General features: G+C 48.4%; 1 protein-coding gene across 5 annotated transcripts in view; it reads right to left on the bottom strand.

Annotated features, from left to right (window-relative positions):
* Positions 1–18,257, bottom strand: part of SCAMP5 (secretory carrier membrane protein 5) — a 36,406-nt gene that overhangs the window by 2,734 nt on the left and 15,415 nt on the right. For 2 of the 5 annotated variants that reach the window (XM_073877375.1, XM_073877376.1), the window contains exons 2-6: positions 6,309–6,372; positions 5,438–5,566; positions 2,019–2,175; positions 785–886; positions 248–365 (exon numbers count right to left, since the gene is read on the bottom strand). In XM_073877375.1, the coding sequence (XP_073733476.1) occupies positions 248–365; positions 785–886; positions 2,019–2,175; positions 5,438–5,566; positions 6,309–6,315 (513 nt within the window). In that variant the 5' untranslated portion in view covers positions 6,316–6,372. Of the gene's footprint in view, positions 1–247; positions 391–784; positions 887–2,018; positions 2,176–5,437; positions 5,567–6,308; positions 6,373–15,232; positions 15,345–15,371; positions 15,517–18,257 lie in introns of those variants that run through there. The other 3 variants (XM_025884240.2, XM_073877374.1, XM_073877377.1) reach the window with 3 other exon arrangements.

Below are 18,257 nucleotides of genomic sequence, written 5' to 3'. Positions count from 1 at the left end.
AGAAGCACAAGGAAGGATTAATCAAAGGGAAGGACAAGCCCATCCAGGAAAGACCTGGACACCAGAGACAAGTCCCTGTAAGTGCCAATCCTCCCTCCCACACCCGCCTGTGTATTAGGAGCAAAGTCCACCAAGCCATTCTAGAGTGAGTCCCTTGGAAGACCTCCGGGTCCTCCTGTAACTTGGAGGAGGGGTTGTTACAGATTGTAGCCCCTTCCCAAAGCCACCCTCTCAACCTTGCACATACCATGCTGAGGGCGATGAAGGAAAACACAGCCACAACCGTGAACATAATGGTGGGAATGAGCATCACCACTGCTGAGCCAACGTTTGTTCCGAAGAAGGAGATGGTAGCAATCCAGCCGCTGCAGGAAGAGGCCAGCTGTGGGGCTGCCGGCATGTTGAGGGGTAACCGGGAGCCCCCCCACCACAGCCAGGAGCCATCTCATTGTCCCGGGGAAGGGCCATATCATCGGATGCAAAGAGATGAGCCAACTGGCCTGTGGCAGTGGTTCAGAAGAATCCTTTCCCATGGCTCAGGAGACAAGCTCCTCAGACATAAGGCTTCCTTCCCTTGGGTTCTCCCGTGATGCTTGACACCCCAGGAAACCCCCCAAAACTACTGCAAGGTTCTCCTTCCCCTCTGCTGCTGTGCCTGTGTCTACTACCCTACCCTGAATCCTCTTGCAGGCCAAGCAGCTAACACACAGACATAAACAAAGGACACACCCAAGGTGCCACCCATGCCAGCCCTGGGTCCATCCCAGACACCCCAATCTCTTACCAGACGCCCCAGCCTGGGATGCCCACGGCCTGGATGATGCTGATGACCAGCTGGGCCATGAAGGTGAAGAAGAATGCCATGAAGCTGAAGGAGCTGTCAGTCCTGTAGCAGAGGAAATGACTCTCATCACCTGGGCAGAGGGCGAAGGCTTCCCCTGTCTTCAGGAGCCCCCAGCCCTTCCAAGATTAAATGAGTAAGCAATGGACAGGAGACACTTAAAGGCCTTAATTGAGAGGCAAAAATGGAAGTGTTTACATGAATCTTTGCAAGTTTCCATGTGTTAGTCTTGTGTGAGCAACATTACATAGGAAGAGATCTCCTCATAAATGGACCACTCACATGGACAGTACATGGATGGTTGGCCCCGAAGCATAGAAATAGTTGGGTCAATTACGACAAGAATAAATGACCCCATTGTCAAGGGGATGGACAACCTTACTGGCACCAAGATATCTAGCTCCACCAGTACATGGATGGACATTCCCATAAACAAAGAGACATAAAGTCCCATTGGTATAAGAATGGAACCCTACTGACACCAAACAGTAGCCTAACTGGCATACAGATGGATGATTTGGTTGGCAAAGACATTTGAGGCCCCGTTAGCACTGAGATAGAATCTCCACTGGCACCAAGATAGATAGCCTTGTTGGTACAGGGATGAATAGTTCCATTAGCACCAAGATTGAAAATCCATTTTACACAAGGTAGACACCCATTGGCCCCAAGACAGTTAGCCCCACTCGTACATGGATGAGTGGTCCCTTTAGCACAGAGTTGGATGACATCATAGCACACAGTGTCAGTAGTACATGGATGACTAGTTCCATTAGCACATGGATAAATGGTCCACTTGGTACCAAATCAGGTAGCCCCACAGGTGCAAAGATAGGCAGCTCCACTGAGACAGGTGGCCCCACTGGCAAATCTGACATACAGCTGCCTGGGGAAGGCAGAACTAAGATAAGCCTCATCTCTGTTATTCCCCCCCAAGGAAGTGAGAAAGGAAGGGAGGAGTGAGGAAGGAGGGAACCAAGGCTCTGACTCCCAGCTCTCTCATCCCCAGCACTGAATTCACAGGAAGCCCACCTCCTACCTGGCAGTCTGAGCTGAGAGTGAGCAAGTGAAAGTGAGTTTGGGGGGTGGTCAAAAAAAAAGTGAGAAAATAGAGAAGAAACAGGGCAGATGGGCAAAGAGACAAGGTTAGGAGCTGGGGTCAGCAGCAACCACTTACTTGAAGGCCTTGTAAATGGGCCGAAACCAGCAGACGTAGGAGCAGGGTGTGAAGAGGATGAGCCAGAGAAAGGCGAGGCCAAAGTTGGTGGCTCCCCCGCCTCCGATCAGCCACGCGAGACAGCCCACCAGGTTCACGGCCAGCGTGACGCTGTTCACTGCAGACCCAGGAGCACATGCACACAGAGAGACAAACACCAGACATGCACACAGACACCCAGGCCCATGCAGAGACATGTGACCACCCAGACATGGACACACACACCCATAATTCAACAGACCCACAATCAAACACATGCAAATAGCACAATGCACAGAGAGGTAGATACACACAAACATACATGAAAACCACAGTTACAGATATTCGCACCCAGAACCCACATCAGTGAATACACACACACACACACACACACACACACAGATACATGAGACACACATACATACACACACAGAAGGAGTACAGACTGTAAGAAAGAAAGCTGGGAGCTTAGACCAATTCCCCTCCCCACACCCACTCCGAGGGATCTGAGAAATCTAGAGAACAAGAGAGTCTCCAGAGCAGGAACCCAGAATCTCAGTCCAACAAGCCCCACCAAAGGGCCCCAAAGCCTCCAGGTAGTAGAAATGCTCTTCTCCTTATAAGAATGGCCTCAGCCCCTGGCCCTCCCAGACTCACAGCAATCACCAAGCCCAAGGCACAAGAAACCCTTACATCTTCTCTTGCAAGGGGCACAAAAAGTGGAAAGTAAAAGGCCTTGTAGAAACATCTCTTCAAGCCACTGTACCATCTGCCCTGCTCTTAAATGGGGCAGGAAACAATGGCCGGGATTTCAGTCTTTATCTAATTCATTTGTTACACAACTACCATGTCGCTTCCTCCACAAAGCCTTCCTTCACTACTGCAGCCTTATTCATGTCCCATCCCTCTGACCTCCTGCAGACCTGGGCTGCACTCATGCATGGTTCCCCAAGTACAAATCCCAGCCCATCAACCACACTAGAAGCTCCCCAAGAGCAGAACCTGGCTCCCACCTCTCTGTGCCCACATACTCTAGTTGAACTCAGAATCACAGGATCACCGAGTCACAGCCAGCAGAAACCTCAAAGACTTGTGCTGGCACTAACACACACCCAGGGCTTCTGACATCAGGATGCTCCCTTCCTCAAACATTAGGTTGAGTCCCTTTAAGGCTCCACAAAGACCTGCTGAATAAACAAAGGCAGGGGGGCTCAATCTTGGCCTCAAACAACCAGGCATCTGCTCGTGGCTTCTGAATAGAGCCCTTAAGCATCTCAAGGGTCATATGCATTTCCTTGGGAGCAAAGCATCTGGCAGGTGCCTAGTGAGGACTTAGGAAGGTATTTATAGCCCTTAAATCCAGCTCCTGGATGAGATCTCCTCAGGGGCAGAGTTCCCAGAGCCCTGGGACAGATGGGGTGCTCCCAAGTCTGATGGGACAATGCTGTCACCTGTGCAGGTACAACCATCTCAGAGCCCCTCATAACAAGGGTGAGCATTTCTGGGCACCTGGGTGGCTCAGTTGGTTGGGCGACTGCCTTCGGCTCAGGTTATGATCCTGGAGTCCCAGGATCAAGTCCCGCATCGGGCTCCCTGCTCAGCAGGGAGTCTGCTTCTCCCTCTGACCCTCTTCCCTCTCATGCTCTCTATCTCTCATTCTCTCTCTCTCAAATAAATGAATAAAATCTTTAAAAAAAAAAGGGGGGGTGAGCATTTCTTCCTCTGCACTTCAGCTGCATTTCCTCCATCTCTGTTTATTGCCCTCCAATGTCCCAGAGCTCTGGAACTCCCAGAACTGATTTTATTTGCTCTTTACAGAGAACAGACATTAACCTGTTTTTATATTGGTTTATATCTCTCCTTCCAGTCCCATCTCTTTCCAGCTCACTGGTTCTAGTGCTTCTATTGTAATTATTCTACCCCTGTTTGGAACAGACATCTATTAACATGGCCACTCAGTTTTTTTCCATCTCCACTTCTGTCCCTGTCCAGCTTAGATTCCATAAATCATTACATGTTTTCTAATGCTCTCCCCTGCCTCATCTTCTGCTCACACTCCCCCTGGGTGAACAGAACTCCCATCTCTACCTGAGCTGAACATTTCTAGGAAAGAAGGAGCCTACAGAAAAGCCCGGTAGGACTATCAATTCAGCCAACATCGAATGGATCCTGTGCATGGCCCAGAAATCTTAGGGGGTCACATGTCTTTGGATAGTGTCCTCACCCTCTGTCCACAAAGGTGCTCTCATTCTAATCCCACTTTCCTTCCTCAAAGCTCCCATCCCCACTTCTACAACACATTTGATGGGAAAAAACAGAAGCCATCAGAGGCGACCTCCTCATTCTCTTCCCAAAATCTATAGACCTACCTGCACCTGCCCCCATCTCTTCCTTCCCTCACGTTACATGGGGAAAGATGCCTTCTCCACTCAAAGGCCAAGCCAGGACTTGAAACAGAGTCTGTCTACCCCCACACTCTTTCTACCACCCCATGAAGAACCTGCAAAGACAGCATCCTTTACCTCCTTCTGGGCACAAGCAATCACCTCCCCAAGTCAGCAGCTAAGTGTGGGCTGATTCAAGGCAACATCATCTGTGACAGACCCTGGCTGTGGTTACACTGCAGGTCTAAGAGTCCTTGAGGCTGATACCCAGCACGGGAAAGCCAGCCTGCCCTCCCTGTACACTACTAAGAGGTACCTTTGACTAGCCTGGGCGCAACCAAGTCACATCTCTCTACGATGACACTTTCCTGCCAACCTGCCACCGACCATCAGCTACTAGGACCTTGACACTCTGGACCTCAACATTGTAGAACATTAGAACTCTAGATTCTTAGAGAAGTACAGACCACACAACACAGAACTCCTTGGAACCATAGTGATCACTAAGCCAACATTCTCTTTCTATAAGTGAGGAACCTGCTGCTTGGGAAGTAGGACAACCAACCCAGTTTGATCCTATATCTCCCAACTCCCAGTTAATGCTCTTTTCTCTGAGCAGTTTTACAAAGAAAGCAAGACAAATGTGGCTTTGAGACAAGGATTCCTCTATGAATCCAGAATCCCGAGGTCCTGGCAGCCACCAGAGGCTCCCTGGAAAACCACCCCAGTGGGAAGGGGAAGGGAGAACAAGAAAAGAGAAATGATCCTGTGGACAGAGACCCTCATCCAGATGCTCTGTGAATGGAAAGTAGAGGGTGGGGGATGAGGGAAACTGGGGCCCAGATTGGGGATCAGCCCATGAGAGGAGGCTGCTGGGAGATGGCCCATGCAGATACTGCAAGTGTGGCTGAGGGGCAGCCAGGCCTACAGGCCCCCCACCCTGATGCCCAGCACCTACCAGCCTTCCTTCCTCCTCTCCCAGCCCGCCATGGCCCACCCCCATCACATAGCACTCACACATCCAGAGGTAGTAGAGGCGCTTGGTCATGCTGAGATGCTGGGGAGGAATGTCTGCCTCAAAGTCTTGGTAGAAACATGGCTTCAGGGGGATGAATTTGGGCAATGGTGGGAAGTTGTTCACTTTCTCTGTGGGTGAAGCATATGGCATGGCATCACCTTGAATGTTCCCCTCCCCGACAACCCAGTATGATTCTCTTGCCCTGGTTTCAGCTGCCCCCAGCCCGAGGTCACAGGCTGCACTGCTAACCCCACCCAGCCATCCCTGCTTCCTCAAGTCTGCTCTGAGGTTCCCAAAGTAACCAAAGGCCCTGAAGCAGTGTTGCAGTCTCTCAGAGGAAAAATAATAAATGCTGTCCAGTTCCAGGCAAATGAAGCAGGATGGGTGAGCCTGGAGACAGGGGTTCCCGTGTCCACTCCAATATTCATGTTATCCGTTCAGCTGGTGGTGTGGGGCTTGAGCTAGATAGTCTCTAAAGGTCCCTCCAGCTCTGGCATTCTGTACCTGAGCCTTTGGAAACCAACAACTCAGAAATCTGAAGGAAAGGGTCTCAGAGTATTAAAGAGCAATGGGGATAGAGGAGACAGGGATTGAGCCACCTGCGCTGCTTATCAGTCAGGTGGCCAGCAGGACCAGGGCATCAGGATGCTCAACCTCTGGTTCCCACAGTCAGAGACCTGACAGAGAGCTAGACAGTGTCAGGCTGAGGGTCTTGGATAGACAGGGCTCAGTGGGGGACCGGGGAAAGCCTGGGGGCAGGAGGACAGAACAAACGTGACCTCCAAAAACTAAAGGGGATAAGGAAACTAGGAAGGGGGCCACCCACCCTCTGCTTGCTTGCATGTCCTATCCACATGACACTGTCCTTACCTGCCATGATGGCACGGATGGCACCAGCCGGCCCAGCGGCCTGCCCACGCCTCTTTGTCCTGACCTGGAAGGAAAGAAAAGCCCGAGCAGGATAAGGATCAGGCCCGGTGCAACCCAGACCCTCTCTCAGCCCCTGCAGGGCTGGAAGCTCCCTGGGGCAGAAACTGGTTCTAACACCCACAGTGGGATGAGCCCAGTGGAGACAGCTCCACCGGGTACCTCCTTCTAGGACCTCCCGCCGTTTACCTCAAGGCACAGCGTCTATCTTCAGAAAACCCTATCCAAGGGGGGGGGAAGGAACCTGGGAAGGGACCCCATGAGGCAAAGGCAAGTGACAGAGAAGGCCTAAGGAGACTAGAGACCCCTGAAAGAGAACCTTGACCCTGAACATGACAGACCTAGCATCAGTTACAGGCTGGCCTCCCCTCTCGCTGGCCTTTGCCTTCAGTCATTTGTTGGGGATGTGTAATGTGTCAGGCACTGGGGAGGCAGCGTGAATAAGACAGATGTGGTTTCCGGGGCGCCGGGGTGGCTCAGTCGTTGAGCGTCTGCCTTCGGCTCAGGTCATGATCCTGGGGTCCTGGGATCGAGTCCCGCATTGGGCTCCCTGCTCAGTGGGAAGCCTGTTTCTCCCTCTACCACTCCCCCTGCTTGTGTTCCCTCTCTCACTGTGTCTCTCTCTGTCAAATAAATAAAATCTTAAAAAAAAAAAAAAAGACAGATGTGGTTCCTGCCCTCTGCATGAAACCTGTGCAGTGCATACTCTAAAAGGGAAGGGTGGCTATCATGAAAATATGCATTATACATAGCAAGGTATTAAAAGTCAATATGCGGGGTAGCAAAAAAAAAAAAAAATTAAAGTCAAGATAGTGCTAACTTTGAGGAAGCAGGGAGCAGAAGCTGAGGTATTGGTAATGGTCTATTCCTGGGTCTGGGAGCTGGTTACACAGTGTCAACTTTGTGCAAATTCATCAAGCATGAGATTACAATTTGTGCACTTGTGTGTTATACTTCAATTAAAAGTTCGCTTTAAGGGCACTTGGGTGGCTCAGTTGGTTAAGCAACTGCCTTCAGCTCAGGTCATGATCCCAGAAAGTCCCACATCAGGCTCCCTGCTGAGTAGGGAGTCTGCTTCTCCCTCTGTCCACCCCCACCCTGGCTTGGGCTCATGCATGCTCTCTCACACGCGTGCTCTCTCTCTCTCACACACAAACAAAATAAATAAAATCTTTTTTTTTAAAGTTTGCATTAAAAAAACAAAAATAAAACTCTCCCAGTCAAATTTCTCTGGATCCTACTAAAGATTTGGGCAGCTGTAATCTTTTATGGCCCCTTTGTGATATGAAATCAAATGTAGATATAAAAACCCAACAACATCTACCACAAAAGGGAAAAAGACAGGCATGGTAGAAACCTACATGAAATGATCCCCTTACACAGCTGCATTAATTGTAGCGTTGTTTGTAACACCGAAAGACTGGAAAAATCTACACATCAATTGGGGATGATGAAATAAACAGTACAGTCATACAATGGGCTGTTCTGCAGTTTTTAAAATGCTCTCTGCTGTGGAAAGATCTCCACGATTACTAGTCAATGAAAAAACTACATAGATATAGAACAACCTAGACAATAGGCAACAAAAGACATAGAACAGTCAAAACAGTATGCAATCTTTCATAGTAAAAATAAAAAAAAGGAGAGGAGAGGAGAATAAAAATATTTTTTCCTTTTGACCCAACAATTCTACTTCTGCTTTTTTACCCACAAATAAGAAACAATAAATACATGTCATTCAACGTGATACTATTTTGCAAATAGCAAAATGTTGTTAGTAACCTAAATGCAACTGTTTGAATAAACTATGGTATATCATTCAATGGAGTACTACATAGATGTAAAAAAGAATGAAGAGGATCTCTATTAATTGCTGTGGAATGATTAAATGGAAAAAAAGCAAAGTATAAATAGTATGCTACTTTTTATGTAAAAAAAAAGTGGGGGGAGAAGAACCTGCATACGAATTTGCTTATGTTTGCAAAAGAAACGCAGGAAAAGTAAACCAGACACTATAAAATGATCACCTACGTGATAGAAGGGCTACAATGACTAGTGAGACTTCCCTGGGTAAAGATTTACACACACTTTTGTACATATAATATCTTACATACTCAAGAACTTACACCAGAAAGAAAAGCAAACCCTAAAATTGAAATAAACAAAAGCAAATGACACTAACTGTACAGGACATTGATAACACGACCACACAGAAAAAAGAACTGGCCAAGTAACTTGATCAGAGCACTCTGTGTTCTCTTAAAAGGATATATCTCAAGGATAAAAATAACTGGAAAGAAAGCTTAAATATAAGCAGGTTTATATAGTGTGGTGACGCTGAAACTCTGTCATGTGTCCCATAGGAGAGGACATAGCAGTGTACGGTTTATTGTTGGGACCTGGGTTCTCACTGTTAAAATATGGGGAGAGAATATGCAACGTGGGACGATAAGAGCCCTGCGCTGTTGGATTTGAAATGGAGGAGTCAGTATGAACCCATGGCTTAAAAAACATCTATGGCTGGTCTCAAGCCAGGACAAGGAAATACCAGGATAGCCTAGAACATCTTGTGGTACCAGAAATAAGCAGGTATTCAACAAATGGACGCACGTCAAAAGGACACCAGTTTGAAGGAGCTACCACCAGCCAAATCTGAGACAATTAAGAGTCTCAAAAATATGAATGACAGTAACATATGACATCCTGAATGTTAAACAATAATCCATGATACACCAAAATGCTCTCAGGAATTTTCATTTGACAGCAGGGATCACAGGTGATTTTAATCTGCTCCTTTATCCTCCTCTGTATTTTCCTAATTCTCTACAATGAATATACATGACTTTCTTAATAAGATGAATAATAAGTGCTATTTAAAATGTAAAAGTCAGGGACGCCTGTGTGGCTCATTTGGTTGAGCGTCTGCCTTCGGCTTGGGTCACGATACCAGGGTCCTGGGATCGAGTCCCGCATCAGGCTCCTTGCTGGGCGGAGAGCCTGCTTCTCCCTCTAGCTGTTCTGACTGCCGCTCCCCCTGCTTGTGCTCTCTCTGACAAAAAAAAATAAAATCTTTAAAAAAAAATAAAATAAAAAATAAAATGTAAAAGTCAAAAATAAGTATCACTATTTTGTGGAAAAAAAAATAATCAATGAGTTCCAAAGGAACACTCTTATTTTTAAAAAGAGAGGGAAGAGCTCGTCTTTCTAGAAGAAAGGTAGCCATAAATGTAGGAGTGATAGAATTAAAAAATCTCCCAGTTCCATAGTCACAAATGTAACTGCTGATTCAGGCAAGGATCATCAATGGCTGCCAAAACCACTGGACCAGAGGCTGTGCGGAGGAGAGTCACAGTCTCAACGTACCAGTCCAAAGATGACTTGCTAACTACAGAGGGGGACAGGCACTTTTACTGTGAAGAAGCCTGGCAGATACAACCTTAACCAAGTGATCAAACTTAACATTACCGATAATGGGACAGACAGACATTATGGCCTCCCAGTATGATGCACCAACAAGGACACAACATCACCTACGTAGTATTCCTGCCCCAAAATGTTTAACTTGAATCCAATCATGAGAAACAAGGAGAAAAATCCAAGTTGTGGAGCATTCTAAACACTAAACTGGCCTGGGGCGCCTGGGTGGTTGAGTCAGTCAAGCCTCCGACTCTTGATTTCAGCTCAGGTCATGACCTCAGGGTCCTGGGATAGGGTCCTGGGATCAAGCCCCATGACACGCTCCCCACTCAACAGGGAGTCTGCTTGTCTTCCTCTCCCTCTGCCCCTCCCCCTGCTCATGTGAGCGTGCTCTCTCTCTAAAATAAATAAATCTAGGGCGCCTGGGGGGCTCAGTTGGTTAAGCGACTGCCTTCAGCTCAGGTCATGATCCTGGAGTCCCAGGATCGAGTCCCACATCGGGCTCCCTGCTCAGTGGGGAGTCTGCTTCTCCCTCTCACCCTCCGCCCCTCATGCTCTCTCTCTCTCTCTCTCATTCTCTCTCTCAAAATAAATAAATGAATGGAATCTTTAAAAAAATAAATAAACAAATCTATAAAGAAAATGAGTGACTATTAAAAATAAAATAATAATTAATAAAAATAAATAAAAACTAAACTGGCCTGGGCTGTTAAAAAATGCCAACATCCACAGGCACCTGCCTGGCTCAGTTGGTGGAGCAATTCTTAGGTTACTTAAAAAGCAGTAATTGTGGCTCCCCGAGGGACAGAAGAACTGAATAGATATGGAGCAGGAGGGAGGAATAATTTTTACCATGTATCTTTATACCAGCTAATCCAAGACACCATCAATTTTAAGATATATCATTATCTTATTTACCAAAAGAAAGAAAATACACTGCCAACTTGTTATTTGTTCAGATGCCAAAGATTTTTAAGACACATATTAAAACGTTTTCAGAAATATCAAAATGGTGATCTTAGAATCAGTGAAACTTGGAACGTCTTCCTGAATTTAAAAAAATCATGTAAATGTACTACCTGTTCAAAAATACAAAACAAACAAACCAGGCAGAAGAGGATGGGCTGGCAAAGAATGGGAAGGCACAGCCACCGAGGCAGGAGGAAAACCAGGAGAGCATGGAGTCTCCAAAGCCAGGAGTGGCCAATGGACAAATATGACAGATGCCACGGAGAGGTCTGGCATAAGAAGGGCTGAACACTGAAGTGTGTATAACACTCAAGAACAACCAGTCAGTCATCTGCGACCGCAGCAAGAATGGTTCTGATGGCCACGGAGTGGGGTTGGGGGAGGGGGAGCCGGAGTAGAAGTCAAATTAGAGCTAGTTGAACATGCAAGCTGAGAGCAGGTGTAGACAGCTCTTTGAAGAAGCCTGCCTAGGAAGACGACAGAGACAGATACTACCTAGGTGGGATATGGGTCCAGGGAGGGCTACAGTTGATGGTTGTTTGTTTAAGATGCAAATAAGCTAGAGGTGGGAAAGATCCAGGGAAAAGGTGCGATTACAACAGAAACAGAGGTTAACCGATGAAGCGAGCCCCTAAAAAGGGGAGAAGCATGAGGTCCAACTGAGCCACCCAGGCACATCAAAAATGAGATCGTTTTATACATGCTGTTTTATAACCTGTTTTTTTCCACTCAACAATATCTCTCGAAAATTTTTTCATGCCAGTGATTCAGGTTATCTCAATATTTTTAGTGACTGATCAACTGGATCGACACCATCAGGGCTGTGAAGCGGCCAGGTGTGTCACGGGCTGATCTGGCAATTCCGAGGGCACAGCTTCAGGAAGTGGTGGGGTAGAGGCCAGCTGCCAAGAAATGAAAACAAGAGGGAGAGGAAGAAGGGACAAGTCTAGCAGACTCATCTTTCAAAAAAAAAATTGGCTGAAATTTTAATACACACACACACACACACACACACACAGAATATCAGTGACAACACTGAAACACCATGTACCAAAAGATGAATAGTAGTCATCTCTGGATAATGAGATTGTAAGTTATTTGTTTTCTTTCCTTTTATCTTTATTTTCTAAAATTTCTACAATGGTCTCATATCACTTTTGCAGTAGGACAAAGCAATAGGTTTAAAACAGCAGTAGCTGGAGGAGGACATAGGGTTAGAAAAGTTTATTGAGGTAGAATCCTTGAATATATATGTATATATTTAGAAATGGGAGGAAGGCATTAGGGAAAACAGTGGAGAGTGAAGCTACAATAGAGGCGAAACAGCTGATGGGCCCCGGGACCCTGGGAGACAGGAAGGGCTGGCATCCATAGCACAGAGTAGGCACATTAGACTGGAGCCCTCCTTCCACTGTGATTTAGGAAATCGAATTCAAGAAAAGGGGAAACCTGGGTGTAATTTCACTTCCCACACGCCCACCCAACTCCCCCTCCCTGGGAGTAAAGAGCTTTGGGAGAGTAGTCCACTTTGAGATATTTCTCCCACAAAATGGAATGGGGAGCTGATGGGAAGAGGGGAAGGGTTTCTACAAGTGATAGAAGAACAGCTGAAGCCGGAGACCAGGCACAGACGTAGAACCAGACTGCCCTGGTATGTGATAGCCCCCAGAAACTTCTGCATTCTGAGTGTAGAATCCAGAAATGAGGGGTCTGCTGCTGGAGTGGGACACACAGGCAAAGTGGTATGGCTGTTGAGGGCATGAGCCAGAGAATGGTTAAAATCCTGCACCATGGGGTCCAGGAAGGACAAGGAAAGTGTAATGCTCATGGGACAGAGGAAATGGAGGGGCCAGAGAACTAGAGGTCTCCTTGAGGTCACAAAGCAGATAAAACAGAAGTTGGACTGTGTTCAGAGAATACTGGAGTTTAAGATTTCAGAGGCAGTCACATGCCAGTGATGACCAGACTCAAATGTGGCTGGGAGAAAGGGTGGTAAAGGGAGGCAATGAAGTGAAAGACCGTGGTCCAGCACTAAAATCCTCCATGAGGGGTGCCTGGATGACTCAGTCGTTAAGCATCTGCCTTCGGCTCAGGTCATGATCCCAAGGTCCTGGGATCAAGCCCCGCATCAGGCTCCCTGCTCCGTGGGAAGCCTGCTTCTCCCTCTCCCACTGCCCCTGCTTGTGTTCCCTCTCTCTGGCTGTCTTTCTCTCTGTCAAATAAATAAAATCTTTAAAATAAAATAAAATAAAATCCTCCATGAAAATAAGGAGGGATGGGAGGAGGGGGATTGCAGATAATAACTTAGATTGTGGAAGACTCAAAGGAGGAGACTCTAACCCTGCTCCAGCCTGACCCCCATCCTGCTCCCACGCTGTCTCCAAAAGGTGTGCCCACGGTTACAGAGAAGTCAGTGTAGCAAAGCATGGATGACTCAGTGCAGGAGAAGCCAGAGCACAAAGTAAGGCTGCTAAGATGGAAGTTCCCCACTCTTGCTCTACCTCTGGTCCCCTTATCCCACCCCAAGCCACACATCCCCAGTCCTGAAGTCCCAGAACTATGAATCATCCTCAGAAAACAGCACTCTCCTTGCATTGCTATCACTGTCCTATGATGACTCTTCAGCACCCCTGCTGATTCTGAGCCTGGCATTCAAGGCCTTGTGTCAATCAGCTACAAACTTCCCAAACCACCACCTTTGCTTCTCTACCACTGGCTGATCTGCTTCCCACACAACCCAGTTTCATGCAGGAGATCATGTCTAGCCACCCCCTCGATTTCCAGTGCCCCTAAACCCTGTCAACTCTAAGTCCTACTATTTGCTCACATCCCACCTCTTCTGGGAAGCCTTTCCAGACAACCATGCCATACATCCCACTGCTTAAATTCTGAACCAGTTATTGGGCAGCAAGTGCTCACTCATTCTCATCCAATCTTCTCCTCACTCCCTGATAGATGAGACTTCCAGGAGGGACCCAGCACAGGGCAGGGCAAAGAGCACAGTCAATCTCTGTTCTTGCTTAAGACTGGAAAACCCTCCCAGGGGGTGCGAGTGGAGCACCTGCTGCCCTCCCCCAGTCAGGCTAATCCCACAACTTCTGTCAACCCTGCGTGTACCAAACTTCCTCCAGGCAGCCTTCAGAGATTCCAGGCTGTCAGCAGCGAAGGAAGTGCAGCCTGTAGAGGAAATGCTGTGGGGAGGGGGCAGGGACGCAGAGGGAGGAGGGAGGAAAGGAAAAGAAAGAACTGGGAGGGACACTCTAAACTAGAACAAGCAGCTTCCTCAAGGGAGGACAGTACTTAGTCCTATTATTTCGTCCCCAGAGAAAGGTGCTGGCAAAGAGCCGCCCAAGAGGGGAATCAACTTGTTCAGAGGCCCCTATCCAGAGCTCTCCTCCCAGGACCCCACTAACTCTCCACAGGGTTTCTTACACCTAAGACCCTCTTTCTGTGACCCATTCACCAGAGACACCCTCTCTCAGCTCTAGGGACTTTGCCTCCAGGCCCACCAAGTAAGCCCAGGTCAGATCTAAACTAGCAAGATTTGTGTAGCCCCAAGCAAAATCTCTTGTCGGTCATGCCCCTGCAAGAACCATCTCCCCCTGCGCCTGTGCAGGTAGAGCAGGCAAAACACAGGCTGCAAAATTCTCCAGACTTCCTCTACCCCATGGGCACAGTCACATGGCTGGGTCACAGGCGCGCCTCCCCAACAGCTGTGCTTAATTCCCACCTCTTTTCCCATACCACTCCCAGGGAATGCCCTCTCTTGACTCTCCCCCATCCAAATCTCCCCTCCCCCAGAAAGTCTATTCACTGGCTCTTGCCTCCCTTTCTCCTTCTCTCCCTGGGAAAGTCGGCCAGGCCCTAGCTGATCTCCCCATCCCGCAGCTGAGGCATTACCGGTTTGATCCGCCAGAGATGGTGAATTCTCAGTAGGAGTCTCTACTTGGTTTCCCCAACCCCCAGGCCAGGAGCTCCTCGAGGCAGGGACAGGGATAGATTCCCAAACACCTCTCCCCCATCCTCATAGCCAACTCCTGCCAATATTGGAACGAGCTACATCCGGCACTCCCAACTCACCACCCCAAAACCCTAGGGGAGCCCAGGCTCCGTCAAGCCAGTGCACCCATCCCCCGCCGACTAAAGGTCGGCAAACCAAGGGAGGCGACGGGGGACACAGCCTGGGTCCACCTGCAGGCACCTCTTGTGAGGAAGGACCCAAAGGAGGCCACTGTCATCCCGCCACCAGTCGCGTGCGCCATCCCCAGGAGGAGGAGGCTGGTTTCCAGGGAACACCAGGTGGGGCTGGGGGGAAGGAGGGCCCAAGGCCCAGGCTCCAGAATCCAGGGGTCTGACGTCACCCAAGACCCGGGTTCCCTCTGCGGGAGCCAGGAATGGGGATGGTGGGGGTTGGGGGACCTGGGGGCACGTGCGACGATCTTCTCCCGCCCCAAATTGGGAAGGTCACCTCGACTCCGCACCTCTCCAACAGCTCGGCCCGCCCCTGCATGTAAAGGTGAAGCGTAGGGGGCACAAAGCTGGAGAGTGGGTGACCACATCTCGCCCTGCGCCCAGCTTCCCTCGAAAGCCCTTCTCCCGGTCTTCAGGCCCAGGACTCACCCGCCGCTGCCGCTCGGTTGCCGAAAGGCCGCCGCGCTGCGCTGCGCTTCACCCAGAGACGCGGCGCGGAGCCTGCCGCGAGCCGCTCCGGGGCTGGGGGCAGGGAGCGCGCGCGCGCTCCTCGGGCCGGCTCCTCACGCGCCCGCGCCGCCCGCGCCCGCAGCAGCAGCCGCTCTCGCGAGACTCCCGCGCCACCTCTAGGGCCGCTCCTCCTACGCTCGCGAGAAGGAAGGCCTGGCCACCCCTCACCTTACAGGAACTGTCCGAGGTGCTAAGTTCCCAGACAGAGCCCGATCAGGTGGTTGGTGGGCACGGAGAGGACAAGAGTACACAGAGAACTAGAACGTGGAGAAAAAGACCCAGAGATGGGAGCCTGGTACCAGTAGCCAGAGCCTCAGCTTCCAAATATGTAAATGGGGAGAATAATGCCGATCCTAGGGGCTGCTGGGACCGTACCAGAAAGAGAAAGAGCTCTGTGAGCAGGATACCTGATGAAGGTCCTTCAGATCCACAGGCCCGAAGTAACAGAGAGAAGATAGAGGATGGAAAATCATAGATGAAACAGAGATAAGACATAAGGAGAATGGACACAAAGATCCATGGAAAGATGGACATAGAAAGACGAGAGGAGAGCCACGAACACAGAGACATAGAAACACGGAGAGACAGAGATAGAGAGACACGGAGAGATCAAGATTTGGAAAGAAAAAAGACATGGGGAAATAGGAGAGAGAGAAAAAGAAACATGATGAAGTGAGAAAGAGATGAGAAATAGGGACAGGCAAACTACACAAAGGAATAGAAAGACAAGTTTAGAGAGACACAGAAAAAAGAATGAAAGAGATTGTGATAGGCAGAGATGAACACCTAAAGAGAGTAGAGACCAGGGTAAATATTTAAAAACCTGGAACTAATGACAGTTAAGAGACCCACTTGGAAAGATGGGGCTGGGAGTGAAAGACAAGCTTTTATTGTGAACGGTGTTGACATTGCAAACCTCCTGTGGGATCTCAACAACCAGGGCCACCCTCTGTCCTCCCAGCCAATGGCTCCTGCCCTCCACAGTGCCCTCCACTCACACCATCCTGGGCCTGGAAGGGGGCCTCAGTGGGTGGGAGACACTGAGGGAATTCTTTGCCCAGAATAAGGGCCCATTGTCTGGCTCTAGCCTGCTGGGAGTGGGGCTGCACTCCCACAGCTGGGATGGAAAGGGGGTGGGAGGGAAGAAAGGCAGACCAGAAATAGTGAAGGAGAGGGAAGACAAGGAAGGGAGTCTCAGGGGTTATGGAAGTTTGAGTAGGAAGTATAATCTAGCTACCAAGCCAATCAGGAGGGGAGAATCATGTGCTACAGGGCAGGACCCTGGGTTCTGCTGTTAGTCCTGTCCCTGGTTCACTCACATGGTCACTGTTCTCTGTCCCTGCTATAATGCAAGCTTTAGCTGATTTACAGAGCTCTGGGGAGGACCCAATAAGAGGAGGAATGGGAACCTGAGGACGTTGTCAAACATGGCTCCTCCAGGAGAGATGTTGGGAGTCCATGTGAGCCTCGGGAAAGATATAGGAGTTTACATGAGCCTTTAGAAGAGGGGTCTGAGATCCACATTGAAGTTTACAAGGTATATGTCTGGGATCCACATAGAATTCACAGAAGATATCTTGTGGTTCATGTGGATCCTACAGGAGAAATGTTTGGGTTTCCATCTGATGACCTCAGATGACTTTTCCCCAGTCAGGTGAATCAGAAGGGCCTCTTATTTGTCCAACAACAAAGGCAGGAAAAGTATCCAGGTCCAAAGTCATAAGCCCATCTTTGTCCAGTAGATTACACCTTCAGAGTGTGGGTAAATGGAAAGGAACAATGTTGTCAGTGATGACAATCATTTAAACAAACGTTTAGACAACAAGCATTTGCTGATCACCTACAATGAGAAAGAGCATAATGCAGTGGTTAAGGATATGGACCTAGAAAAAAATAATAATATGGACCTAGAAAGCAGACTGCCTGCCTTTCCCCAGCTGTGTTAATTTGATCAAGGTACTCATTCTTACTGAACCTTAGTTTTCCACATATATAAAACAAGGGTGGTGATAACAGGACCTGTATCTAGGTTTTCTGTGACAATGAAATGAATTAACACATGTAGACACATGTAACACAAGGACAGTGCCTCTTACACAGTTAATAAGTGCTTGTTTATACTGTATGCTAAGCCCTGGGAACATGTCTTTCTCATGGTTAAGGGCAGGAATGAAAAAGCCTTAGACAAACCATGCAATAATATATTTAGAGCTTCTTCTCACATGTGGCGAATGTCACATGCCACTCACCAAAGCATGTCATATGGCTAATATATGAAAGACAGAAGACATGCTCTCTCTAGAGGATGCAAGGCATGACAAAGAGTGGGGATGTCTAATTGCAGGGAGACAGCAAGTAACTGGGAGCAAGAATCCAGTCACTCATAGGACCAGCTCCAGGCTGCTTGTCTTTTCTTGCCTAGCTATGGTTGAATGAGGCATGTCCACCAAAGGGTCTCTGGGATAGTCTCTATGTTACAGGCCAGTAAGCAACTGAAAATAAAAGAAGATTTTTCTAGCATTTACTAAACCCTTAATATGTCTGAGTAAGATGCTAAGCCCCATGACTATTCCATGAAGTTGTGTTATTATCCCCAATTTGTACACGAGGAAAGGGAGGTTCAAATGTAAAGTGCTCTGCCCAAGGAAATGAAATGGATGTATCTAAGAAATGGAAGAACCAGTATTTTTAGGTTGGGTTCCCCAGAAGCAGACACTGGAATAAGGATGTGAGTACAAATGGTCTTTTTGAGAAATCATCTCAGGAAGCACTAGTAGAGTGGAGGAAATTGAAACAAATAAATGA

The sequence above is a fragment of the Callorhinus ursinus genome, unplaced genomic scaffold (assembly GCF_003265705.2).
Source record: "Callorhinus ursinus isolate GAN/ISIS: 27379988/994484 unplaced genomic scaffold, GSC_fseal_2.0 scaffold25, whole genome shotgun sequence".
Taxonomy (NCBI): Eukaryota; Metazoa; Chordata; class Mammalia; order Carnivora; family Otariidae; genus Callorhinus; species Callorhinus ursinus.
The sequence above is the reverse complement of the archived record's forward strand: the minus strand, read 5'-3'. Positions and strand labels throughout refer to the sequence as shown.